At 39.9% G+C, this 27,966-nt stretch overlaps 1 protein-coding gene across 1 annotated transcript in view; it reads left to right on the top strand.

Annotated features, from left to right (window-relative positions):
• Nucleotides 1–25,517, top strand: part of TMEM26 (transmembrane protein 26) — a 28,326-nt gene extending 2,809 nt beyond the window's left edge. Inside the window, exons 2-6 of the mRNA XM_032784471.1 lie at nt 7,984–8,062; nt 20,027–20,143; nt 20,676–20,896; nt 21,995–22,071; nt 25,102–25,517. Of these exons, the coding sequence (XP_032640362.1) occupies nt 7,984–8,062; nt 20,027–20,143; nt 20,676–20,896; nt 21,995–22,071; nt 25,102–25,517 (910 nt within the window). The remainder of the gene's footprint in view (nt 1–7,983; nt 8,063–20,026; nt 20,144–20,675; nt 20,897–21,994; nt 22,072–25,101) is intronic.
• Nucleotides 25,518–27,966: the final 2,449 nt, after the last annotated feature.

Here is a 27,966-nt window from a genome sequence, read left to right as displayed (position 1 = left end):
TTGTCAAGCTGGGCCTTAAAAACCTCTAAGGATGGAGATTCCACCCTAAGTAACCCGTTTCTGTGCTTCACCACCCTCCTAGTGAAATAGTGTTTCCTAATATCCAACCTAGACCTCCCCCACTGCAACTTGAGACCATTGCTTCTTGTTCTGTCATCTGCCACCAGTGAGAACAGCCTAGCTCCATCTTCTATGGAACCCCCCCTACAGGTAGTGGTAGGCTGCTATCAAATCCCCCCTCACTCTTCTCTTCTGGAGATTAAATAACCCCAGTTCCCTCAGAATGCTCCACTAATAGAAGTGATGGTGTTTGGTCAATTAGGAAACTATATATAACATTTATATCAATCTTTGCAGACATCTTTCCTAACAAAAAGCTGGTTCATATAAGGCACACTGTGAAAAGCACCTGGATAGACAAATGACCCCAGAGAAATGCAGTTTGATATGGAAAAGAGGACCAGTAGCTTCAGTCTTTAAGATACTAGCAGAAATGGTCACACAAAAGGAGATGAACAATTAATCTCTCTCATCTGCTAGTAGTTGCTCACCTATTGATAGTATCTCACTGGAAAAAAGAAATATAGTCCAACCATAGAGGGATGGTTCAAACAAAATATGGGAGGTGATTGTTACTGAAAAAATTACACACACCAATTATATACCCAGCAAAATAGACAGAGGACAAATAGATGTTTGGCTACCTTTTATTCAATAGTCAGACAAAGTACATTCACTTCCGAAAAAGCCTAGCATTCCTGTCCAATAACATTTAACAGACACGGCATGTCTATCAAATATGTGTAGTCAGATTTCAGTCAATTTAATACAAGCATTAGAAATGACATGCCAGGGGTATTAATGATCACTGTGTAATACTGTAACACTTAAATAGAGAGATCTGGTGGCTATATTCCTCTATAATGTCTCTTTAAACAAAAGCTCAGTGTCATAATGATTGTTTTGAGAAGGAGGCTTTAATACTGCCTAAGTAAATAAATTCGACTACAATAGATATTTTCCTTCATAGTATTTCACACAAGCATAAAACTTAGATGAGGAAAAGAATATTTGCTTATTTATTTGGATTTTTAAGAATGTAAAGAAGGATCTATCCCAGCCTCTAGATACCCCCAACATTTCTTTAAAAATCAAACTAAAAAACAGCTGGTGCTAGCTGTACCATAAACTAGCAATAACCACCTAATATAGTCTAACCCCTGGCCATTGTAGGATCGTTTCCTAACTGGGATTCATGGAATTAGCTTTATTCTGAAAATGGTATAAGAAAAACCCTACTGATGCCTCTCTGTTCATATTCTTTATGGATATTTCCATGTCAGCTAGCAGGCAGCTGCTAATCCCAATTGAATAATGGAGTTGAGCAAACAGTTCATGCACAAGTTTACGTGCTGATCCTACAATGTATTGCACATGGAAAGAACTCTGGGCCCATGGAGAACCCTACTGAAATCAGTACAAATTTCAAAGCTTGGTTATGTAAAATCACCACAAACTCCTCCTGAGGTGGAAACCAGATACAAAGAATTTCGAGTTAGTTTAAACAATAAATACATTCAAGAATTTTGCTATCAAGAACATTCTGGAAACGGGAAAAGGGAAAATTTGATGGGGCCCAACTCTGCAATACACTGCACACAGGATAACCCCTATGCCTGCACAGAGCCCTAGTTGTACTGTGCTGAGCAGCTACATAAATGTCACAACATTGTTTGCTCTTGGACTGGATATTCCATCCCAAAGATGAGAGTCCTGCTACATGACTTTATCCTTCTAGGTTAATACAACTCAATCAAACCTACAAAAATAGTCTAGAAAAACCAATATTTGCCACCCATTATCCTATAGTTATTTCCTATAAGGTAAGGAAAATACCCAACAAGTTCATATATCACCACAATTTAGCAGTTGGTAAACACTCCATTCTTAGGTATCAGAGGGGTAGCCGTGTTAGTCTAGATCTGTAAAAGCAGCAAAGAATCCTGTGGCACCTTATAGACTAACAGACGTTTTGGAGCATGAGCTTTCGTGGGTGAATACCCACTTCATGACATGCATCTGACGAAGTGGGTATTCCCCCATGAAAGCTCATGCTCCAAAACGTCTGTTAGTCTATAAGGTGCCACAGGATTCTTTGCTGCTTTTACTCCATTCTTACGGATGCTCACTGATTATTCTGTGTAAGGAGATCATGAATACCTTGTGACCTTCTGGCAATGGGATAGATTAGTGATCTTCCTGTAAATCTGGGGAAAATGTAAGAGGTATGGTACAATTCTTAATCATGTTTAGGATGAGTTCAAGGCTGACTGTTCATATATAGGTAAACTCCAGTTATTCAAGTAAGTTAGGGGACATCCAGAACCTCTTTGGATACTTAGAGTTTTAGATAAATTATATTTGGATTTGAGGGACAGAAATGAATTTCAGATCAGTTTAGATAACTGAGTTTACCTGTAGTCAAAAGTAAACAAATAAGATCTAGATATCAGGATTTAAATTTATGTATATACATATATGATCACTGCCCAAATGTGCAGTGGTTTGTGTGACTGAACAGTTTGCATCAGTGCTTAATTTGTAATGAAAGAGGTGCCAAGGCTCAAGCAATTTTTTTTTTTTTTTTTTTTTTTTTTTTACACACACTTTCATAACTAACACAGCAAGCCCAGAGGTGCTGGGGCTATGAACTGCCAAGCCTAACATGCCTGGCAAGCCCTGGCACAAATTAAGCACTGGTTTGCATCATATCTGAGATTGTCTCTACAGAATAGCCATCAAATTTTGTCCACAAAATTATGGTTAAACATAGTTGCTTGTTGCATTGGCGCAGGCAATTTTAACAGCACACATGGAGATTAAATAATATGATGGAGCTGGCCAAGGAATGTTTCCTCTAGGTTGCTCCTTCTAAAAAGAAAGGCAAGGTTAAACCCCTGAGCTCAGCTGGCTAGAGACAGCATCATTAGATCAGCAGCATTAACCTGCCAACTAGAGAAAAATTTCCTGTGCTAAAATCCTACAGGAAACATATGCAGTGTAGCGGTAGCCATGCTGGTCCGAGGATAGTAGAGAGATGAGGTGGGTGAGATAACATCTTTTATTGAACCAACTTCTGTTGATAAGAAAGACAAGTTTTCGAGCCACATAGAGCTCTTCTTCAGGTCTGGGAAAGGTGCTCCGAGAGTCACAGCTAAATGCAAGGTGGAGCAGATTGTTTAGCATAAATCATTGGCACAAAGCAATCACTCTACGTCTGACCTATCAATACTCATACTCAAAGGAAACCCGCACAACAGCTTCAAAAGATGAGTCTTGGAGCTTAAATTTATGAATCTGCTCGACACTAAAAATCATGGACTAAACAAAGACACTGGATTTATGGATTATTACAACAATCTATAACCCACTAACCATAGACACCAACTTCCTTTCTATCAGGGAGGTGCTCGACTCCCCCCACCCTCCCAGGTCTGCCCAGCTCTGCCACCTCCTCCAAGCTTCTACCACCACCACCTCACCTCTTCCCACCCTGTCCCTGTCCTCATTCCACCCCTTCCCTCAAGGCCCCACCCCTGTCCCTTCCCACTCCCATCCTGCCTCTTCCAATCTCCTCCATGAGCGCGCCCTGTCTCCACCCCCTCCCAGTGCCTCCTGCACACTGCAAAACAACTGATTGTGGTGGGCAGGAGGCGCTGGGAGGGATGGGGAAGAGTTGATCAGCGGGGCCACCAGCAGGCACTGCAGGAGAGGGGACGCTTGGCTGCAGATAGGTGCTAAGCACCCACTAATTTTTTTCCATGGGTGCTCCAGGGCTGGAGTCGGTGCCTATGCCACTATCACTCTCTTTTTGTCCTCTGACTGCAGAGGTGTTAATGGACCACTCTACCTTGAATGGCCCCTTAGAATATCTGCTAACTGCCTATGCTAAACACTCTGCTCCACCTGTATCACAGGGAGCACCTTTCCCAGATCTGAAGAAGAGCTCTAAATGGCTCAAAAGCTTGTTTCTCCAATAAAAGATATCACCTCACCCACCTTGTCTTACAGCAAAGATAGGTAGCCATCATTTGTCTAGCTAAGATTGTCAAACATACTAGTTGTTTTCCATTTTACACCTGCTTCATGTTTCTAGGGTGGAAATTAGAATTACTTCACACTCAAAATATGGACTACACTTCCATCAGTCTTCTAGCTGCATCTATACCAGGGATTAGGTCAACCTAATGACAGTGCTTGGGGCACAAAATTTTTCACAGCCCTGAGGGACGTAGCTATGTTTATCTAAATTTTTAATTGCAGACCAGGCTTTATTTTGTTCTCTTCTGAATTGATCTAACATTAAAAAAAAATGGAATCAATGACAGAGTGATTTGATTTAAATGATGATTTAAATCACTAGTCAGGAAGACTCCATTTAATCATGGATTTCTACATAAAAGTGCTTTCTTGTTGGTTGTTATAACCTTAATACATATTCTTCACAACTCAGAGATAGATGTAGGTTTCATTTTTAGAAGGTACACACTACATTTTAAGCAATTTATTTTGAAAACTTTTCAGATTAGTTTTATAGCTATATCAAAAAATGAATGATTGGTTATTTTATTTACCAAAGGTAACTGAAGCAGATATTTATGAAGTTATTGGGAGGCGAACTATCTCCAATTCAACAGGTTAATCATTAATATTTGAAGGATTTTCTTGCCAGGCTGTATTAGGAGGAAAAACATCACCAGACAGACATTTAAAGGGTTTTATTTAACTAAAACAACAATGTTATGTATTCTGGATTTTTTTCTTCAACAGCAAACATATAATATTTAAACAAAACATGCATATGAATTTTTTAATTTAGTTAAGCTCTCAAGTTTTTTAAAATCAGGTTTGTTTTTGTTAAAATTGTTTTTAACTAAAATAGCTAAATGAAATTTTTTTTTAAACCAAAAATTAAATCGACTATGTCAGCCGGGTCAACATGAGAAACTTAAAATATTGGCTTCTGCAGCTTACTCAGTCATTTTCACCTTTATTTTCCTTTTTATACATAATCGGAAAAGGAAAAACAAGCTTTCCTGCTTTTTCAGGTCCCAAACGATTTCTCAATTTGGAATGAATTAGTCCAAAGGAAGAAAATATTCTTTCTACACTGGCAGAAGAAGCTACTGCTGTTAAAAGTGATAGGTTTTCCCTTCTAGTGAGAGAATGGTATGGTAGATCTCAAATCAATGAAGGCTACACTCAAAGCCCTCAAGACTTCTGGAATATACTGCTCAAACAGTTTCACTTTTCTTTCTACTGCCTGTCCCTCCCTTCTCACATTTATCTTCAGACTTCTCCTTGTCCAGATCTATTCCACTCACAACAATCTTCTATTCACTGAACTTTTTGAAACTTTGCACTTTTAGAGAGAGGTAAGAGATTGACTCTGTGTACACAAAAATAATAATAATAGGAGCTATACCAATCTCCTAGAACTGGAAGGGACCTTAAAAGGTCACTGAGTCCAGCCCTCTGCCTTCACTAGCAGGACCAAGTACTGATTTTCACCCCAGATTCCTAAGTGGCCCCCTCAAGGATTGAACTCACAAGTCTGGGTTTAGCAGGCCAATGCTCAAACCACTGAGCTATCCCTCTCCCCCATGCAAATTTGCAGAGGGACAGTAGGGTTGAAGATAGTTATTTCTCATCTCTCTCATATTTATTTTAAACTGTTTTTGCTGTTAACAAGCATGTTATCTCTGGAGACACAAGTCCACAGTTTGAGAACCGCTAAACTAAGCATCTCTGATGGTATCTTCTAGACTGAGCACTGAGTCCCATTGGGTAAAGAGAAAGATTAACCTAAATAACCTATACAGAAGCCCTTGGAACTCCATAAGATTGGGTCCCTAATCCACGAACTATTGGAACTCATTTACAAAACTTTTCTTAAACATTACATGACTATATTGTCTCATACTATAGAATCAGAATTTATAATCCCTATTGCATGATGAGATATCTTTGAGCTATAATGTATCTTAATTAAAACAATCTTTAGACAGGTTTTTCCCTCAAAAATCTTATTAAAAAATCCAATTTAAATAAAAATCTGTTTTAAATTTTTTTTAAAAAATCATTGATTTTTATCCACCCTGAATGACATTGAAATGAAGTAAAAAATTAAATAAATTTAAAAAACCAAGGAATAACTGGATAGTTTTGAGGGCAGTAGCATCAGGAGTTTGATTGAGCCATTTTATGACAGTTCAGCAAACTGGTACTTTTCTCTGGTAGCAATCATCTCTTGCTCCAGAAAATAAGCTTTAGCTTAGCACCTACCCCAAAATCTTTAGCCTTTATAGCTGCAAAAATAACCCTTCTAACCTTCAAAATGTGAATAAAATGTAAATTAGTGGAGTGATGTCTGCAGAAATCCTGAAACAATAGCTCTGCTCGCCTCAGTGTTAACTATGAAATCTAACAATGATAATTCAAGTGTGAATGTTGTTAACTATGTCACTGCTGCCCAAAGCAGCAAAGAAAAAATGGAATTGGTCATATTATGAAGATCTGCATAATCTCATTTTGAGATGAGGGTCACAAGAGGGTAGAGCTCAGACTGTGGGTGGAGCAGCTGAACTGACTGCAAGCCCAAAACTGAGCAGCTGCAACAAGACCACCTAAATTGCAGAGCAACAGTAGGTCAGAGGCTGTCACCACAAGATCAATTTGAGCGAAAAAAGGCTGCTCTAGGGAAATAACTTAACAAAAGTAAAGTAGAGGGGCTAATATTTCCTATTATACCTGTGAACACCTTTAATTTTGCTGTCACACCATCATGATGAAAAGTTAGTTAAGGCTGTTTCAAGCAGCTTCATGTGATTTCAGGATTTAGTGATCAGGAGTAATGACAACCAAATAAGTTTCCTCAGGCTGGCTCCTGCACCTGTGAAGTCAAGGGGAGTTTTGTCATTGATTTTAATGGGAGTAGGATTAGATTCTTAGGGTTTGAACCCGTGCCCACTGAAGTCAGTAAAAAGATTCCCATCACTTCAAGAGGCTCTGGATCAGGCTCATTCAAAACAAGATATTAGATGGAATACTAAAAACATTGGACCTAACTCCTGGTCCAAAAAATGAAGATGAAGAAAGTGTTGACTTGTATTTTATTGGGAAACCTGAACAACAAACATAAGAACCAAAAAAGGGGGAAATGTGCATAGACAGTATGATAAAATTCCTCAGCGTTCTTGGAAAACATGGCCAGCTCAAGAAGCTGAATGCCACAGGTGTCAGAAAGTGACACTATGAAAATCAAAGCAAGCAGAGGTGACACAAAGTGAAAGGGAAAGCAGAGAGATCCACAACAAACCAGGTTACAGAATTTCCAGTGTAAGTGACGTGCATATCTGACCGGTATCTTTATAAACAGTTTTAGTCCATGTTGAAGGATTCTTTGGGGAGGAAACATTTGTTTTGCTTCAGGATATTTCTACCCTTGTACTTACACATGGGCTCTGATCTCAAACTCCTTTTACACCTGTGTAACTCAGTGGAGTGACTCCTGATTCTCACCAATGTGAGATCAGAAAGAGGGCCTTCAGCAAGAGATTTTTATATACCCACTTCCACACCGAATTGAGTGGGCAAAATACATGAATGCAAAGAGAAACCTTCATTTTGTTTTTGAAAAAGGTTTTTAAACAAATCTAATCTTTGAGAAGTTGACTAGTAAACTCGTGTTAAGACACACATGTATTGATTGTATTAGGAATTCAGTGAGAATGGCAGCTGTTAAAGTGTTAGTTGCAGTTACCCCTCTGCCTTATATTCCATATGGCAGAACTCACAAAACACTTACTAAATACAGTTCACACTGAAAAGTAACATTCTGAATGTTCCACTCAGAAAATGGTAGGATATATGTGGTGCTCATACAGCGTTGTAAACTAAGCCATTGTTTCTTTTTCTTCACAGGTTTTCTCCACCAATATTTTTATATCTGATTAGCACAGTACCATCATTATGGCTACTAGAAACTCATCGTGAAACTCAGGTATTTCTTATGGTATTTGAATGAAATATCTGGAAACTGATTCCATTATTCATAGTCTGTCGGGTCTTATTTTTATTTTTCATTCCATTCTCTGGTGACACTCAGGGCCCCAGGCACCAGCAAAAGAAGCAGGTGCTTGGGGCAGCCAATGGAAAGGAGTGGCACGTCCAGGTCTTCGGCAGCAATTCGGTGGTAGGTCCCTAGTCCCTCTCTTTCTCTTTGAGCTGCCACCAAAGAGCCGCCAAAGAGGAGGAGAGGGAGCGGAGGATCCGCCGTTGAATAGCCACCGAAGAATGAAGCGGCACGATTGAGCTACTATCGAAGTGCCGCCGATCGGCTTTATCTTTTTTTTTTTCCTGCTTCGCTGCTTGGGGGGAAAAAAAGCTGGAGCCAGCCCTGATGACACTACCACTACAGCTCCAATAGTAACATCTTTTGATAATGTTGGATTGGCAGCACTTCATTAAATTTGAGACCAAACTCTTTGGTATTCTGCTGATGTGGGTGGAACTGGAAGTCTTAAGATAAATGAGATACAGCCTTGCACTTCTAGGTTATTGGTCTGAACCCAACTTAGGCTGGCAATGACATTACCATCAGATAGCTGCTTAGTGGCTTAGGTAAAATACAATACTGGTTCCAGTCCAGTTCTTAGACAGGTACCATGGTCAAGGTCGAGGCATATTTGCCCACTACTGTTAGGAAGATTACACAGACACAGTCACTGCCAACCCTGTACTCCTGATGGATGAAATTCACCCCCTCTCCCACTTTATCCCTATTTTGAGGGTTTAAGTAGAGTTAAGTGATGCACAGGCCTCCTGCTGGCCCTCTGACTAGAGATGAACTGACTTCTATGCTCTCTTATTAAATAGAGCCAGTCTCCAGAACTACTACACGTGTGATGAAGCAGACAGGGACAGGGCCTGCTTGCAGGAAAGATGGATTCTAGTCCTAGCTCTGCTGCTGATTCCCTCTGTGACTTTTGGAAAGCCACTTTTATCTATGCCTTATTTTCTCTTTTTAAAAAAGTATATACTTGTACTTACTCCTTTTTGGGAAACATTTTGAAATCCCTGGATTAAAGGTGTTCTGTTAAGCCTAAATCCTCTTGAGGATTATGACAACTTTACATTTCAAGAGTGGAATCCTCAGCTGCACCAAGGAAAAGCTTGGAGTAGTTATGAGTGGGTATGGGAAGCTGCAAATGAGTCAGCCACAGCTTTCTAATCACTCAGCTAATTCTGTGCCAGTTCCAGCCCTAGTCCATATAGTTCAGAGAAGTATTAAGGTTCCTTCCTATCCTTAATGCACCCCATATGCCAGGTGGTAGGAGACCAATAGAGCATAGAACAGGGCTAAATATGCTAGCTCTTAATCAGCTAATGATTCCTCAGTGCTGGATGATTGTCATCTCCCCAATTAGGACATCTTTAAATCCCCTTAGCACTGCCAGAGTGGCACAAAGGGGTTTAGCATGGATCAGGATTTAGCCCCAAGGGTTGCATTAGAACTTCCTCAGAAGAGCCTGAGAGGATCATTAATGGAAAGCAATAGAAAGAAAATGCATAAGTTTGATTAATCAAACACAGAGCCTCATTTTCTTCTTTGAAACATTGTTAGATCACAGAGAAGCGTTATCAAATATTCAAAATTGCATTTGCACTGAGATTGCCTGAGGCTCTTTCTAAACACAGGAGTCTTCATGTTTGGCACATCTTCCTAAACATTTGTGAACAGGTAAAGTGGATATTGAGAACATTTGTAATGATTAACTCTGGGCTAAGAAACAGGCTAATTTTATAGTCAAAGGCAGTAGATTATTTCCCAGAATGATGTTACAACATGGCATACTTTGTATTTTATTGATATACTGCTCCTCTGAATTAAAGTGGTACTATATCAAGTAGATAGTTTAGCTTATTCCTGGAGAGGGATAGAGGATTCTGAAAGTACATATGATCTAATGGATTCGAACCAAGACCTCAGGGAAGGCCATCAGTCCTGTTAATAATTAGGCCAAAATGTAGCACCCAGTCACAAGTGCTACTCTTTATAATAAAATATCTTGTGCCTTTTCTAAATAACAGGATCAAGACCAGGCAATTGTGCAACAACTACAGAACATTTATTGAACACACAAGAAAAAGGTTTTGTGGTAACTGAGCCAATAAATACTATTAAAGATTTTGCTCTCAGATTGAATCCTTAAAAGTAAACATTAGCCCTCCCCCCACACATATTAAATTATGACCTAAATAATTACTATGTACTCGCCTACCCTGAAGGCCATGCAAGTTTTGCTTCCATAAATATCACAGGAATAGGCACAAGTAATAACATACACACAGTAAAATACAAGGCATTGTCAATATTTCACATTTCTGATATATAGAGAGTGCCTTGTATTATTTAAAGCAGTGATTCTCAAACATATTTTTTCACAGACCACTTGAAAATTGCTGATGATCTCAGAAGACACTTAATGATCTTTCCAAATGTTGTATGTACTCTTAGCTAACTATTGTAAAGCACTTTGGATAAAGTGCTATATAAAAAAACCCTTAATAATAATTAACTTTTTTTGTTCTATAAAGAAAAGCCCACAACTCATATTTTTAATATCGGTAGTCCTACCTTTCTAATGTGATGGATGTGCCCCCTCTCCCCCACTGTGGCAGCCACAGAGCTGGGGCTGGGAAGAAGGGGGAATCTGTCACCAGCGGCCGCAGCCCTGGAGCTGGGGAAAGTTTACTCTTTCTCTGGCCGCCGCAGCCCTGCACATCCCCCACCCCCTCTTCTCACCTCACTACCCTCTCCCACCTACCCTCTAGTCCTCCCAAGGCCACCACCTCACCGCACATGTGCGTCTTCCCCAGGGTCCAGCACCTAATTAGTGGAGCCACACCTGCGACTCCACTAATTAGGTGGGTGGCCCTTCATTCTCTTGTGTGCAGCTGCCCAGGCGCGCACCTTAGAGGGAACTATCCGCGGACCACCTGAATGGAGCTTGCGGACTACAGTTGGAGAACCTCTGATTTAAAGCATGTTGGGATGCACTTTTTTAATAGAGGGTTATGGTATAAAGTCAAATTGAAATGTGTTGAGTAAAAAAAATTACTGTCAGTAAAATCAGTGAATTAAATAGCAAGGCAGAAAAACGACAAATATTATAATCTGTAAAAACCGAGATTTGAGACGTTCCTGTTTTCTTCCTAAAGCTTAAGGACCCAATTGAGCAAGCCACATTAGAATGTGTGTAAGGGTAGTGCTGAATAAAGAATGACTTAAGTATATGCTTAACTTTATGTGCATGCTTAAATGCTTAGAATCAGACTCACAGAGAGCTCACATGTACTTGAGCAACAGCCCAGTTAAAGATAAATTTCCATTCAGTACAAAAGAAATCACAGGTTGTGCCAACCAAGTATTTATTTTAAACAACCCTAAACAGTTTAAGAAGAAACCAAAATCCATCCCATAGAGAGAACTGGTGCTTTGTACTACATCTGGCAATGTTTTGTGGATGAATAGTTTGTTTATTGCAAAACACAGCTTTGGGTTGACAAACTATTTGCAAATTTGGGTAGAATATGGAAAATAGTTTCAGCTGAAAAAAAATGAAGACAGTGTCAAAACATTTTGTTTTAGCCTGTTTGATATGAAACATTCACTTTTCATTTTGAAGTGATATTTCAGTAGAAGTTTAGCGAGATTTATCTTTAAGAAGGGGAAAAAACATCCAAAATCTAAACAAAAGAAAAAAGTAATTCGGGGTTTTTGGCAAGAAAAAAAAATTAAAAGTTTCATTTTGAGTTAACCTGAAATGTTGAATTTTTTATTTTGAATTTTTCAGTTTGGCCACCAAACTAAGAAAACCATTGTTTGCTCAGCTTTACTCTGTCCATTTTAAATATGATTTTCATGCTAGATCCAACTTAATATACCATCCTATTAATAAATTAATGCTTGTTTTTCATCACTTGCCCTGACATTTTTGCTAGAGACAAAAGACTATATTTAAACAGGTGTCCTCTCCTTATGTCATGGGTAGGGCCCTATCAAATTCACGGCCATGAAAAATGCATCATGGACCATGAAATCTGGTCTTGTGTACTTTTACTCTGTACTATAAGATTTCACAGGGGCAGGGGAGACCAGCATTTCTCAAATTGAGGTCCTGACCCAAAAGGGTTTGCAGAGCGGGAGGAGAGGGGAAGTTGCATGATTATTGTAGGGCGGTCATGGTATTGCCATCCTTACTAGTACACTGCCTTCACCGCTGGGCGGCCGGAGAGTGGCGGCTGTTGGCCAGGCACCCAGCTCTGAAGGCAGCACAGAAGTAATGGTGGCAATATCTTGACACCCCCTCAACACACACAATAACATTGTGACCCCCACCACCACCACCCTCTTTTGGGTCAGGATCACTACAGTTACAACATCTTGAAATTTCAGATTTAAATATCTGAAATCATGAAATTTATGATTTTCAAAATCCTATGACCATGAAATTGACCAAAATGTACCATGAATTTGGTAGGGCCCTAGTCATGGGTCAGCTTCTCTTCACATTTAATCCTGCAGGAAAGTCATAGTGCAGAATTGGCAGCATAACATGCATTTCCATAGCAGCAGACTATGAAGGTCTCCAGCATCAACTTCATTCTTTGCAGTACAAGACCATACGTGTGTCTGTTGCTTCAGAGGGCACAATACTGCGAGGTACTGAGCACTCCCATGGAGTTTTCAAAACTCTCAGCTCCCACAGAAGTCAATGGCAATTGAGGGTGCTTTGCCCCCTGTAGCAGTGGGTCCAGAATAGAGTTGGTCACTCTTTGTGAAAAGTTTATTAATTGGTTTTTAAATTCCATTTGCAAACTGTTCACAATCCCAAATGGAATTTTCTGAATTAGTCTATAGGGTTTTCACAAGCTGTAGCAATTGCTCTTTGCAGTATCAGAACCTAGAATTTGGCCTGTAACTGATCATGATATGGTTTCTCTTCCTTGATTGGATCACTTAATGTTTATAAATACAGTAGAACCTCAGAGTTACGAACACCAGAGTTATAAACTGACCAGTCAACCACAGACCTCATTTGGAAGTGGAAGTATACAATCGGGCAGCAGCAGAGACCAAAAAAAGAAGCAGCAGCAAATATAGTACACTACTGTGTTAAATGTAAACTACTAAAATAATAAAGGGAGAGCAGCATTTTTCTTCTGCATAGTAAAGTTTCAAAGCTATATTAATTCAATGTTCACTTGTAAACTTTTGAAAGAACTACCATAATGTTTTGTTCAGAGTTACGAACAACCTCTTTTCCCGAGGTGTTTGTAACTCTGAGGTTCGACTGTAGAAACAACATGCGAAGAAATCATAGGGATGTTGATTCTCATTTTAGGGAAAAAAAAATAGGAAATAAGGTACCCCAGGAAGTTTGAGGATTTTTAAAATGTCTTCCTATCCTTTTTTGCACAACAAAGAGAATTACATGTAGCTACATATATAGACCCAATATTTAAAAATAATTGAGTTCCTTCCTGACAGAGAAAGAAAGATGTAAGCTAGATTTATTCATTGCCTGCCAGGCTTTACATTCAATTTTCTCTTGTCATATTCCCACTAAATAACTGCATGTATATAGTGGATAGACAGGCTGGGCGAATAGCTCTGGTGCCAATGCTCCCATTTACGCTTGTATATACTTTGTAAAATGAACAGCTCTTCCCCAAACTTTCATGTGAACAAACACCAGTTTCATAAATATTCACAGAGAACTGAACCAGAACAAGACATGAATGTAATTGGATCAAATCAGAGCTCAGACTAAATGAACACATTAACAAATATAGTTGTCCATTATTTGCTCACATCTAGTCCAGAATAAGATATAGTCCCCACCCTAAGGGGCGCAAGTCAGGGCAGAATTCTTCAGAAGAAGAAGCCTAGCACTGAGGAAGAAAAGCTCACATTAAAACACAAATAGCTTTAGAAACAGAAAGAGGAACTCAGACAGATACTGACAGAGTAAATTGCTTTTGCATGTATGTTCTCTGTTTCCTCACCCCTACCCCAGTATGACAGTCCTCACCTTGCTCACCAGGCTGCAGCTTTGATGGTGCCAGGAGCAGCTGAGATACTTTCTCGGGTGGGGGGAGGGGAGGAGCTCTCTCAAGTGGGAACAGTTGAGGCTGTGTTCCACATGTTCCCTCTCCTTTTCCTACCCACTTTCCTTCACTGTGTTGGGGCTGCTGCTTCTTATCCTCCTGTCACTTCCTTACTCCTGCATCTGAGCCTGGATTCTGGGTCTGTCCCACCTACTGTACTGTGTGTCGTGTACATAGCAGGTTGCTGGGCTGCTACTAGCAGCCCAGGCTCCTCTACCAGATATGGACTGAGCTTCCTTCTCCGAACTAAACACCAAATGCGTCCAGTAGACAAGCAAGCTGTTCTGCTGGGTAGAAAAGATAGAAAATGTGGCAAAAGACCAGCTTGGCTAAACCATGAGATCTTGCATGATCTAAAAAATAAAAAAAAAGAGTGATATAAAAATGGAAGCTAGGTCAGATTACAAAGGATGAATATAGGCAAACAACACAGGAATGCAGGGGCAAGATTAGAAAGGCAAAGGCACAAAATGAGCTCAAACTAGCTACAGGAATAAAGGGAAACAAGAAGACTTTTTATCAATACATTAGAAGCAAGAGGAAGACCAAGGACAGGGTAGGCCCACTGCTCAGTGAGGAGGGAGAAACAGTAACAGGAAACTTGGAAATGGCAGAGATGCTTAATGACTTCTTTGTTTCGGTCTTCACTGAGAAGTCTGAAGGAATGTCTAACATAGTGAATGCTTATGGGAAGGGGGTAGGTTTAGAAGATAAAATAAAAAAAGAGCAAGTTAAAAATCACTTAGAAAAGTTAGATGCCTGCAAGTCACCAGGGCCTGATGAAATGCATCCTAGAATACTCAAGGAGTTAATAGAGGAGGTATCTGAGCCTCTAGCTATTATCTTTGGAAAGTCATGGGAGACGGGAGAGATTCCAGAAGACTGGAAAAGGGAAAATATAGTGCCCATCTATAAAAAGGGAAATAAAAACAACCCAGGAAACTACAGACCAGTTAGTTTAACTTCTGTGCCAGGGAAGATAATGGAGCAAGTAATTAAAGAAATCATCTGCAAACACTTGGAAGGTGGTAAGGTGATAGGGAATAGCCAGCATGGATTTGTAAAGAACAAATCGTGTCAAACCAATCTGATAGCTTTCTTTGATAGGATAACGAGCCTTGTGGATAAGGGAGAAGCGGTGGATGTGGTATACCTAGACTTTAGTAAGGCATTTGATACGGTCTCGCATGATATTCTTATCGATAAACTAGGCAAATACAATTTAGATGGGGCTACTATAAGGTGGGTGCATAACTGGCTGGATAACCGTACTCAGAGAGTGGTTATTAATGGCTCCCAATCCTGCTGGAAAGGTATAACAAGTGGGGTTCCGCAGGGGTCTGTTTTGGGACCGGCTCTGTTCAATATCTTCATCAACGACTTAGATGTTGGCATAGAAAGTACGCTTATTAAGTTTGCGGACGATACCAAACTGGGAGGGATTGCAACTGCTTTGGAGGACAGGGTCAAAATTCAAAATGATCTGGACAAATTGGAGAAATGGTCTGAGGTAAACCGGATGAAGTTCAATAAAGACAAATGCAAAGTGCTCCACTTAGGAAGGAACAATCAGTTTCACACATACAGAATGGGAAGAGACTGTCTAGGAAGGAGTATGGCAGAAAGAGATCTAGGGGTCATAGTGGACCACAAGCTAAATATGAGTCAACAGTGTGATACTGTTGCAAAAAAAGCAAACGTGATTCTGGGATGCATTAACAGGTGTGTTGTAAACAAGACACGAGAAGTCATTCTTCCGCTCTACTCTGCGCTGGTTAGGCCTCAACTGGAGTATTGTGTCCAGTTCTGGGCACCGCATTTCAAGAAAGATGTGGAGAAATTGGAGAGGGTCCAGAGAAGAGCAACAAGAATGATTAAAGGTCTTGAGAACATGACCTATGAAGGAAGGCTGAAAGAATTGGGTTTGTTTAGTTTGGAAAAGAGAAGACTGAGAGGGGACATGATAGCAGTTTTCAGGTATCTAAAAGGGTGTCATCAGGAGGAGGGAGAAAACTTGTTCACCTTAGCCTCTAATGATAGAACAAGAAGCAATGGGCTTAAACTGCAGCAAGGGAGATTTAGGTTGGACATTAGGAAAAAGTTCCTAACTGTCAGGGTAGTTAAACACTGGAATAAATTGCCTAGGGAGGTTGTGGAATCTCCATCTCTGGAGATATTTAAGAGTAGATTAGATAAATGTCTATCAGGGATGGTCTAGACAGTATTTGGTCCTGCCATGAGGGCAGGGGACTGGACTCGATGACCTCTCGAGGTCCCTTCCAGTCCTAGAATCTATGAATCTATGAATAAAGTCCTTTAATGTTCTGCCAGGTATGGCTGAGGTTAGCTTAAAGAAGATATGTTACAGACTGTGTCACCTAGCGGCTGAACAGTGTACTATAGTTGAGTATTCCACTACAATTCAGGGTGGTGCTGTGGCTCTGTGATTGGCTCCCATGTGGTGACGATGCAGGGTGAAGGGATTGATACAGCTTTCTGTCCAACGGGGCAGCCATTGTGGGCTCCCTGTTTCAGCCCTGCCCTTAATCTACGTGCTGGATCTCTGGTGATGCTAGGGGATGATTATCAGCTTTGGAGTCTGGCAAGGATTTTTCCCACATGGCAAAATTGGCAAAGTGCTGGGTGGGTTTTTCACCCTCCACCTGGCATCCAAGAGGCCTAGGCTGGGGGGTTACATTACACTTGGTGCAACTTTGGCAGTTTTTGTGCCATAGATAAATTAAAAATAGTCTAACTGAGCACCCTGTCACCCAGTGGGTTGCCTGGGCATTGGCCCTGAGCCCAGTCATGCATAGTAGTGTTTGCCTCTATCTCTTGCATAGTTTATGGTTCCTACCCCGAGTGGCAGGAAGGAAATGTGTTGTGACTCTGGTTTCTAGTCAGTGTTCCTTGGTAAGCTTGAGGGTGTAGAGAGGGCATAGCCTTCACACTCATCCTCAGGTTTATAGTCCCACCCAGGCCAGTGGTGCCTCTTGAGATGTGTACTGAAACAACCCTCCTGGGTATTTTGGGGTCATTAACCCAATTAGACAATAGCTTTAAATAAAATTGCAGTCTCCTCATTTAACCTCATGTCTCATTGTTTTCACATCCACAGTAATACCTCTGTCTACCTTCCTTCTCATAAGACACAAAACCTCCATAGTTTTTTTCCATCTCTCCCTGTGAAAAAAACCTTCCCCACCCCAACCCACACACAAATAACTCAAACAGCTAACCTAAGAGCTTTTTTCTAAATTTCCAGGTTATTGGGGAAGGGGCTCTGTTTACAGCATTTGTCCACAATTACTGCACAGCGGTACCTGAGGTGCTTCACTTATGCTCCATTCTAAGTAAAGGGGAAAAGTAGAATCTCAAATACAGGTATTTGTTGGAAGATGTTGCCTTTCTACTAGCATATAGCTCCCTAGCACTCCCTGGAAAACAGTCTGTTTGGTGCAGAAAAAGTTAGGGTGGGATTCTTACTTAGGCACCTAACTTCCATTAAAATCAATTGAAGTTAGGTGCCTACTGTTCATACCTATGTGAATCTCACTCTTAACTCCTACACTGATGCGATGAGCATGCTAGAAAACAATCATCCAGGCCTGTCTGGCAGAAATAGGATGGGATGAAAGTCTTCAATAACTGAGGAGTTTGATTTTCTAATTAGCTTTGTTTTTGCATAGAATGAAATGAGATGCTTAGGGATTGTTTGGAAGACAGATTTTTAAAATCATATCCAATCTGCAAGAGTCACTGAATATCTGCTCCCTGCACCATAATAGTTTCTTTAGTCACCGCAGCTACATGCAATGAGGATTTGTTTACTGAAGTTCAGCAACTTCATGGTTTTTTGTCTTCATTACATTCTCTCAGAGCTGTATGTACTCAAAAAGTGCAAATAGGTGCTTTCTTGCTCTAAGGGGATATACAGCAGCACATGCCTTTCTTTCTTAATTAGTCCTGACATTTCAGCAATCACACCAGGAGTTTCCTTGAAAGATAGAAATAAATATTCTCTTGCCAGAAAAAATGGTCTATCATTTCTTCCTCTGAGAGATCTAATGGAAGGAGAAATGAAACAACCAGAATAATTACAGACAGGTCCTCTGGATAAGAGAAAGTTGCCTTGAAAATAGTCCCCTCCCCCCTAAAAAGCATAGGCCACATCTGTCTTCAGATTAGAATGCAGCTGTCAGCCTTTACCCTGATTTACCTTTTAATCAAAGGGAGCCTGATGGGATATTTTTGGAACTGTTGGTGGCATATTAGAGAGAGCTGCAGCATATTGCATTTATGAAGTGAAATCAAAACACTACAAAAGTTTCCCTACCATATCAGCCATTGGTGTTGAGTCCAGTTCCAGAGTGAAATTCTCCCCAGCACTAGACTCATGCACCACTTAAAGTCTTCAAAATGGAGAATGCTGTGTTAGCCTCCTGAACAATGGGAGAATTTCACCATTAGTGAACAGATATTTTTCTACATACCCAATGATTTTGGGAGTAAATAAAAAAATTCCTAATTCAGTCAAAAGTCTTTTTTCTACCCACTGCAGACACCAGAAATCATCTATCCCTCTAAGATAATGCTGGGTTTTGCACCCATGCATGGAAGGTGGCCATATATTGTATCGAACTAGGTTGTAAGGTGTCACTTTTGCAGTATTTGAATGCTCTCCTGCATAATGAAACTATGGAGAATGGCACCAAATTCTGTTTACACTGATGTAAATCTGGAGTAACACCACTGACATCAAGTACATTACTACAGATGTAAAGTGGGTGCAAATGAGCAGAACTGGACCAATAACCTTAAGCACACAAACCCACTAAGATCATACAAATCCTATATCAGACATATTTGATTTTGCTAAAATATACTGGCAGTTACTAGAAAATTCAACAACACACAATATAGAAAATCTACAATATTCTGTTTTACAAAACTGGGTAGTAATTTAGGGGCTCCCTAACCGGTCCCTAAAAACTTATGTGAATCATGAAATAAATGAACTAATATGGTGTCACTATTGATAATCACAGAGAAAGCCACAGAACTCATAGCCCTAAAGGGAAAATGATAGTTGTACTGAAACCTCTTCCCTTTCTAAATGATATTGCATTGGAGTTTTCTGATGCAGAAAGAGAAAATAGTCAGGCAAGGGGTGGGGGGAAGCTATCAGTGGTTGTGGCGGGTAAATGGTTACCTGTCATTTTTCTCTTATTTCTAATATGTGCTTATTAAAATATGTCAATAAAAAGGCAGTTGAATAGATTCTGAATGAAAAATGTTTACTGTACAACTAGAACTCTGCTGCAGTGTCTGGATCCTACACTCGTACTGCATTTACTAATCCAGCAAGTCAGAGTCAAACTTCAGAAGTAAAACTAAGTGCAGTACAATGTTGGCATTACATGGTATTTTAATACATGAATAGGTAGAACCACAGGCTCTCTCAGAGCTAGTTGGCTTGGAATTCACAGCACACCATCACAGGAGGTTGCGCTTCAGGAGTGACATCCATTGTGGGCTTGTTGAGACTGGGATCAACATACACATGAGGCTCAAGTTCTACAAAGGGGGTGAGCAAGTGGCATATTACAGTTTGCTTTCAGAGCATAATGCAAGTATGGCTAAGGCAACGGGAATGGGAAATTGGGGGATTAAATGTTGGAAGGGAAGGAAGGAGATGTCTGTCTAGGATGAAGTAGTTGGGTGAAAATTCAAGAATTCTTCTCCAGCTCCATGATGTTTTCTGAGTGTATGATGTTTTTGTTTGTTGTAGTTTTGCAGTAATGAAACTGAACAAACATGGGAGAATATCAGCAAGAGAGAAGACTTCAATCAATTAAAAGAGAGCACTCCCAAAAATGAGGGAGCAGATCATCACATAATTGAGTCGGTGGGATACCTTTCTCTACTCAGTGCATAGACCTTATTATAAATAGGGGCACAGAGATAAGACATCACTATTTGGGTCTATGTGGTGAACCTCCCTTGCACAGGACAGTTTTGCAAATCGGTGAGATGGAAATCATCATTTATAAAAAGCCACTGGTGTAGATGGTGCTTGTGCTCTAAATGTTGTTTCTAGGATTGGTCTGAGTCTGAAGGGATTTCTTTCCTCCCCCAAGAATGACAAAATTCAGTTCAACAATTTTGGAATTACAGTGGAGCAAAGTATAACAGTAAGTGAACAATGAGAGAAGGGGAGAAAAAGAGATAAATCAAGAGATAAATCAACTTGGTCTGGCAGTCCATTTAGTGAGTCATACCAGCAGCATGAAATGGTTTGCTTTAATTCTGCCTGAAGAAAGAACTAGCATGATCGGTTGAATGGAAGGCGCATTCAGTGGAGATAAGTTTTTATAGCTAGAGCATCTCATTTTCCTATAGTTACAGTATTTTTTTTGTTGTTTTGGTCTTTGCAATAGGCTAGAGTTTTTGTCTCCCAGCTCTCCACAGTGTGTGAGACTGTATGGACGCTAGGACTCCACCAGACTTTTCTGCTGCTACTAATAATAGGGAGATGGCTTCTTCCCATTGGTGGTGAAATCACCCGTGATCAGTTGTCTCAGCTGCTACTTATGTTTGTGGGAACTGCAGCAGACATACTTGAATTCACTAGCGAGACCTTGGAAGTAGAAAATGTAAGGTAAGTAATATTTCCTGAAGTACGTCATTTTTATCCAAGGTTATACTGAAGACTTTCTTGTTCCATTTCGAGTTTTGTAATCGGTGTGAATTTGGGGTTGCTGCAACTGTATTATTCAGAGATATCAAGAGATGGCTACTGTCTAGGTCTCTTTTTATCCTCTTCTGCGCTTCCATGGAGGTCACAAGTAGCCCCCATCCTCTTCATAGGAGGTTATTCATAATGAAACATGTCACATTCATCAAAAGGAAAGAACTCAAAGAACCAGGAAAATGGAGTAACTAACACACGGTGTTTAAAATATAGACAATTAGAGCTACTCCAACTATTTATTACAAAGAGAGCCTCTCTTTTGGTTAGTGCTTTGTTCACAAGCTAATCTTGATTGTGTTGTAGATCAGATGCTTTTCAGACTGTGTGTTGTTTGCAAACAGTTTACTGTGGCTTTTCATTATCCAAGCTGCATGTTCAGTTACCTGATATGGTTTCTGCTCCCTGAGTGGGTGACAAGGTTTTAAAATGAGAGAAAAGAGTAATTTGCTTCCAATGTGAATTTTCAGATTAATAATCATTAGCGTGATTCAGAAACATCTTCAGAAATACTCAGTTATCCAATTGTCATAAAGAATGTGACCTCACAAATAATGGGAAACTGAACTTGGCACTTTTGTCCCTGAAAATGTCCATACATTATTATTTTTTCACTATTCAACTAAGCTGTACCTATAACAGAACTTATTTAACAGCAGGGAAGGCTCTCTCTACATAACAAAGATGGTTCAAGCTCAACAAAGGTGTGAAATCAGGGTAGGGTAGGCATCTTCTCGTTGAACCTCAGAATTTATTTTCATACTCTGATCACTCTTGAGTATTAACTCTGAGGTTTGGTCTAAATCACACAGCTCAAGCCGGTAAAAAATGCAGACCAACTGTAGGGATTCCCACCAAGTGCTGCCCCAGATTTCTCCAGAATTCTGCTGGAATGACACATGAGCCCACTAGATGTACTGTTGGGCTCCACATCCTTTTAAAAGTGACAGTGTTCTAAATAGTTTGGAGTTCATTTCATTAGTTACTCACTTGTTTGTTTGTTTTTAGGCATAACCATGCTCTTGTTTATGCAATTCTTTGTGTATGGACTTGGAGTATGTTGCAGTTTCCACTTGATCTTGCAGGTTAGTATCAGCAAAACATGTTTTTCAGAGATGAGCATGTCTCAGGGGCTGTGCACACTTACAGCACTATGTGAATGAAAAAAAGTACCACTGCCAAAGACTATATGCTGAGGGCTTTTTGACAGCAATTCACATCACAGAGACAATGATGCGTTATTCAAAGGAAGCTCAGCATCAGCATAGAAAAATAAGCATACTTTCTTTTGAAGGAAGATTTATTTCAAGCTGAACTGTGATCTCTTTAACATACACTGTTTGTTTCCAGGCAAACTGGAATTACTGCTGACATGTCAAATAGAAGTACCTGCTGTGACTGTGTCATTATAATGGAAAAATTGACAGAACCCTGGGGCTAGAGTCACTCCTGGAAGTAGGCTGGCTCCCACTGGGGTAGACAATGGCAAAGAGCCCCTGAGTTGGGATGTCTCTCCTTAACATGGGACCAGCCTAGCCCATAAAGTGGATATGGCTGGCTGAGAAAAGGGTGTGGCCAGATGCTCCCCCACATAGTAGCTCTGATCCATAGAGCTTCTGTGGAGACCATAAAAGTATTAAGCTGTTCATCCTTGGCATGAACCCCAAGGAACACAGGCAGTGGGGAGGGATAGCTCAGTGGTTTGAGCATTGGCCTGCTAAACCTAGGGTTACGAGTTCAATCCTTAAGGGGGCCATTTGGGGATTGGTCCTGCTTTGAGCAAGGGGGTTGGACTGGATGATCTCTTGAGGTCCCTTTCAACCCTAATAATCTATGATTCTAGTAGAAACATCACAAGCCTTACCTCAGGGTGATTTTATCCTTTTGCAGAGAGGGCTTTTCTGGTACAGGGAGGCATTATGAACATATCACCATCTATTATTCTGACCCCTCTTTTCTCGGAGTATACAGTTCAGCTGCATCTCATGTATACAATCAGCTCAAGCAAGAATTATTTTCAACAAGTTTTCATATAGAATTAATAAAATGGTTCAATCGGTTTTTTCTTCTGGGACTTTTTCTTGAGCCATTTTCTTACAAAGGATATTAGGCTTTTTAAAATATTACAGTTGAGGAAATTTCCATGTTTTAATGTTTCATTTTAACAGCTCAATGCTACAAATTGATGCAGGAGCTTTTAAGATGTGTCACATTAAGATTTGCAGATATATGGACTGCGAACAATGTGTTATTTCAAAAATACATACCACTCTAGTTCAAGAAAACATTCAAATACCCTTAAAGGATCATAGCATTAATTTAAATGAAGCAATGTGTATCCCTCATTTTTCCTTGTCATTGCTATTCTGTTTTTTCCCCTACCTTTCACAGTTGAAAATTAAAGGAAAGAGTATATATATGATCTTTAAAATATTTACCATGTGACAATTCTATTTAAGATAAATTTGTAACAATCACAACTCTGTGCAGCTGTTTGCGTGAGACACAAAAATTTTACTTTTACTGATGCACACTGTGCTTTGTAATAAAGGGCTAAGTCAGTGCTGCACATGACATTCGGGTGCATCAAAGCAGGATATTTCAAGATGATGCACAAGTGTATAGAAAATTCAGCAACAGCATGCAGAAACTTTTGTTTCTCTAATGAATTCAGATGAAATGCTCCACTGTTCTAAGAAGTTTGCGTTCCATTCTTGACCAAATTATTTAAATCCAAAGAGATAAACAATACAGTTCTTCTACTGAATGTTTCATGATTTGTGATAAAAAAAACAAACATGATTATATCCAAGTATCTACATCTTCCTTTTACCAATTAAATCTAAAAAGTAATCTCATTTCTGTTGTAAATTTTTTATGTTAGACAACCATATTTATCACAAATGAACCCTAGATATTACCTTGCAGGTGCAATATCACTGTAAGAATTTTAAGTTATCTAGTGGGACATTTTCATCAGGTTAAGAGAGACTCATGCATACAAGTTATATTTCCACATGATTTAGTATTGTGACAGACCCAGGCCAGTGTGGTACAGGAGTCTGGTAGAGGGCAAATATACTAGTCACTGGCTGAGTAGTTTTCTGCTCCCTGATTGACTAGAGCAGGGGCTGCACTGGAGTAATCAGGAACCTGCTAGAACCAATTAAGGCAGACAGGCTGATTAGAACACCTGAAGCCAAGCAAGGCAGGCTAATCAGGGCACCTGGGTTTAAAAAGGAGCTCACTCCAGTCATGGAGGGAGGAACTAGAGAGGAAGTGTGTGTGAGGAGCTGGGAGCAAGAGACAAAAGGAGCTGAGAGTGAGAGGGTGTGCTGCTGGAGGACTAAGGAGTACAAGTGTTATCAGACACCAGGAGGAAGGTCCTGTGGTGAGGATAAAGAAGGTGTTTGGAGGAGGCCATGGGGAAGTAGCCCAGGGAGTTGTAACTGTCATGCAGCTGTTACAAGAGGCACTATAGACAGCTGCAATCCACAGGGCCCTGGGCTGGAACCCGGAGTAGAGGGCGGGCCCAGGTTCCCCCCAAACCTCCCAACTCCTGATCAGACACAGGAGGAGTTGATCCAGACCGTGGGGAAGATCACTGAGGTGAGCAAATCTGCCAATAAGCGCAGGACCCACCAAGGTAAAGGAGGAACTTTGTCTCAACATCCATAAAACTGGAAATAGATAGCAATGACTAGAGTCATTCATACTATTTCTAAGCACTGTACATACCTCCCATCCAGTATATCCCAACCTTAACCTGCAAGGCCTGCTGTATGAGCCACGTACCATCACTGAAAGGAGGCTACTGGTCATACCAAATTTCTATGGTGGGTGTGTGATATCCAACAAGGATGGAATGAGACAAAACTGTTTTCAGGCCCTGTTCAGCAAGACACATAAGCATACACTTAACTGTAAGCACATTCTTAAGAGTGAAGTGCATTCTTTGCTGAATCAAGCACGGGAGATACTTAATTCTGAACCTTGACCTGCAGTGTTGATAGTTTAATGCACTAATAATCCACTCTACCTCAGAGCTGCCCTTTCAGACTTTTATGTCTAGGTTTCAGAGTGCTACATTAACACAGAATGTCTTTTATTTACAGTGCAACATATTGGTTGTAAACTATCTGTGTCATCTACGAGAGTCCCCACTTTACTGCTGTGCAGACACAGTGCAGACCTGTGGAATATTGGAATCAGCCTTTTCATACAAGATGGCCCTTTCCTTGTTTTACGTTTGATATTGATGAGCTATTTTAAAGTAATCAATCAGATGCTGGTGTTTTTCACAGCGAAGAATATCTTAGTTGTGATGTTACAACTGTACCGTCTAATAGTGCTATCGTTAGATTTCCATGCTTCCCTGCAGTATCTACCAAGCAGCCGGATAAGAGGAGTCAGCTGCTGCCCATGTGAGCCTAATGATACCACTCTCCCACCCAGCAACTGGGATACTGATAGGAGAGAATGCACTGCTATTCCTCTGGAGGATTCGCCAGTCCCATCAGAATATCAGTGAACTCAGCTGTTCATTCACTACAACACAGTCTGTTTCCTGTGGCCTTTTGGAAGGGTTTGGGCTTTTTATATTATCATGGTTCTTACTCATCTCCCTTCCACCACAAAATGAAATTTTGTTCTAAAAACCAGGAGAAGATTTTGAAGCGATGTCACAGAAAAGAGAACTTTTTGATCCTATTGACTTTGGGGTAGGGGGGGAAGGAGGAGTTCCCTACTACATCCATATTATATTTATCCAGTGGGATTAGGTTAGGTGTAGTTTATAGAACTACAGGGTTTGAAATTGTATGTGATGCATTAACAGACTTGGTTACGGTCTTTGGAGGTATTATGTTAAGAATGTGCTCAGATGTATTTGTGCAGAAGGACAGACCTATCAGGACAGTTACCTGAAATTGGGGAGCCTGTAACTTTGCTTCAGTTGACAGGCTATAAAAACAGTGTGGTGAATGATACATTTGCCTATCACAGAATTACTTCAGCAATGGCAATTGCATAGGAGTGTAAGTGAATGGAGATAATGTGTTTCTGCCGTCACTATGACATCAAAACACAGTCCTTTCAGTGAATGCAAGAACAACTGTTTTAGAAGTTACCTCACTATTGACTTAATTCAGTGAAAGCACCAGTGCTATGGAGTAGCACACAGAACCATGAAAGTCCTTTCTCAGTGTTTTTTGGGGGCTTGTCTGTTACCACATCTAAAACATTTTTAATCTGCCCTTACAGTTCACTGTAGTGAAGCATACTTCTGCCATGAGCCATGTTCTACAGAGGTGCTTATCTTTCTGTTACAATTAGAGATGGTCAAAATAATGAAAAAATGTCACAAAATACTTTGAAGTTTTTTTCCATTTCAGTGTTTGAAAGTGAGCTAATTCATGAAATGTCTTTTTTTAATTTAATTACTCAAGCATGTAGTCCCATTGAAAGCAATGAGATTGTTTGTATAAAACAAGCAAAAGGTCTTTGGCTATCAGTTTGCATTTTATAAAGTGCCTACATTCTGATGTATCCAATTCAGAGGCTGTCTGGTCTATTCAGTAACTGAGCATTGTTTAAAAAAAAAAAAGTCTTGGAAAAAAAAATATATTCACCACTGCAGGGGCTTCTGGAGAAGTTCGATGGTGAATAACATGAGGTCACTTCTCACCTAAACATATTACACCAATATAGCTCCACTGATTTGATTGGATTTAATCCTGATTTACATAGGGGTAATGTGATTTGAGAATTAGAGCAGTGATTCCAAAAACCTGGCTAAATAACTATATTTGCACACAAATAGCAGGTGTTTTTACAACTTTCCATATTTTGAAAAGTTAATTAAATTTAAAAATATTAACAAAGCCTATGAAATTTAACATGACCCAACAGATGTAGTTTTTTCAACTGAAAATTCCCAGTTAAATCTTCTCATTTAATCTTTTGTGGTCTGAAAGATTAATCTGTTTATAGAAGTTAGGAATACATGAAAATTTTAGGGGGAAAAAAACGAAAAATTCCCCTTCATAGCAGGCATACACTAGCTTATTATTATAGGGTCACTTATGAGTGCTGACATTTATTTTAATCCTTTTTAAAGGAAAAAAGATTTGAATAATTTGTTTTTTAAAAAAAGCAAAACATATCTTTGTTTATATTTGTGAGGTTTGTAGTGCTCATGGACAATGAGGACCTGATGTTACAATAATATTTGCTCAATGCTGGATCAGGATTTTAGGTTATCAAAGAAGAGCATGCCCAGGCATACTGCAAGCAGGAATTTTTTCATTCAAGACAGTGCACTTCAGTAATAACCTGCAGCACCACATGCTCTTTTAATCTTGGGCCTCTTTTCAATAGAAAGTGCCTATCATTCACTGCAGTATTTTCATGATGTTGACATATGGAGACTAGGCTGCAGCTTGCTCAGGGATTTTAATTCAGGTTTAATGGTAAAATGCTAGAGCTTTGCTGCTAACCAGCTGTTCTCTTTAACATCTTCAGCACTGAGGTGAATTTAGAATCAGTTGCTTAGACTGTATTTTGCCCTTTTGGCTTAAGACTAGACTGTGCACATTCCTTTTGAATATTTTTCCAGTTCATTGTTATACACAGGAATTAAAATATCAATGTTAAATGCATTTTTTAATTAATCTGTAATGTACAGATTTTACAATGGCATCATCCCAGATTCATTAGTGCAATGACAAACACAATGACTTGTGTTTTTAACTCAAATCTACTTAAAGGCTCAGTTAGCAACAAATTATCTACTGGGCTACTTGCCTGTTGCAGATCCAAGGGCCTCCAGGCGTCAGACACAGCACCTAGTTAATATCAGGATTATTCCATGGCAGTATTAATCTTTCTGCTCATCAGTTGTCTCCTTTCAAGTCTTGGCAAAACTGACATTGACTTAAAAAGGCTTTGGGCCTTTCGAGCTACTCTTATGGTCTGATCGC

This window comes from Chelonoidis abingdonii, chromosome 15 (assembly GCF_003597395.2).
Source record: "Chelonoidis abingdonii isolate Lonesome George chromosome 15, CheloAbing_2.0, whole genome shotgun sequence".
NCBI classification, from domain to species: domain Eukaryota; kingdom Metazoa; phylum Chordata; order Testudines; family Testudinidae; genus Chelonoidis; species Chelonoidis abingdonii.
Note: the sequence above shows the minus strand (reverse complement) of the source record. Positions and strands in the feature narration are given on the sequence as shown.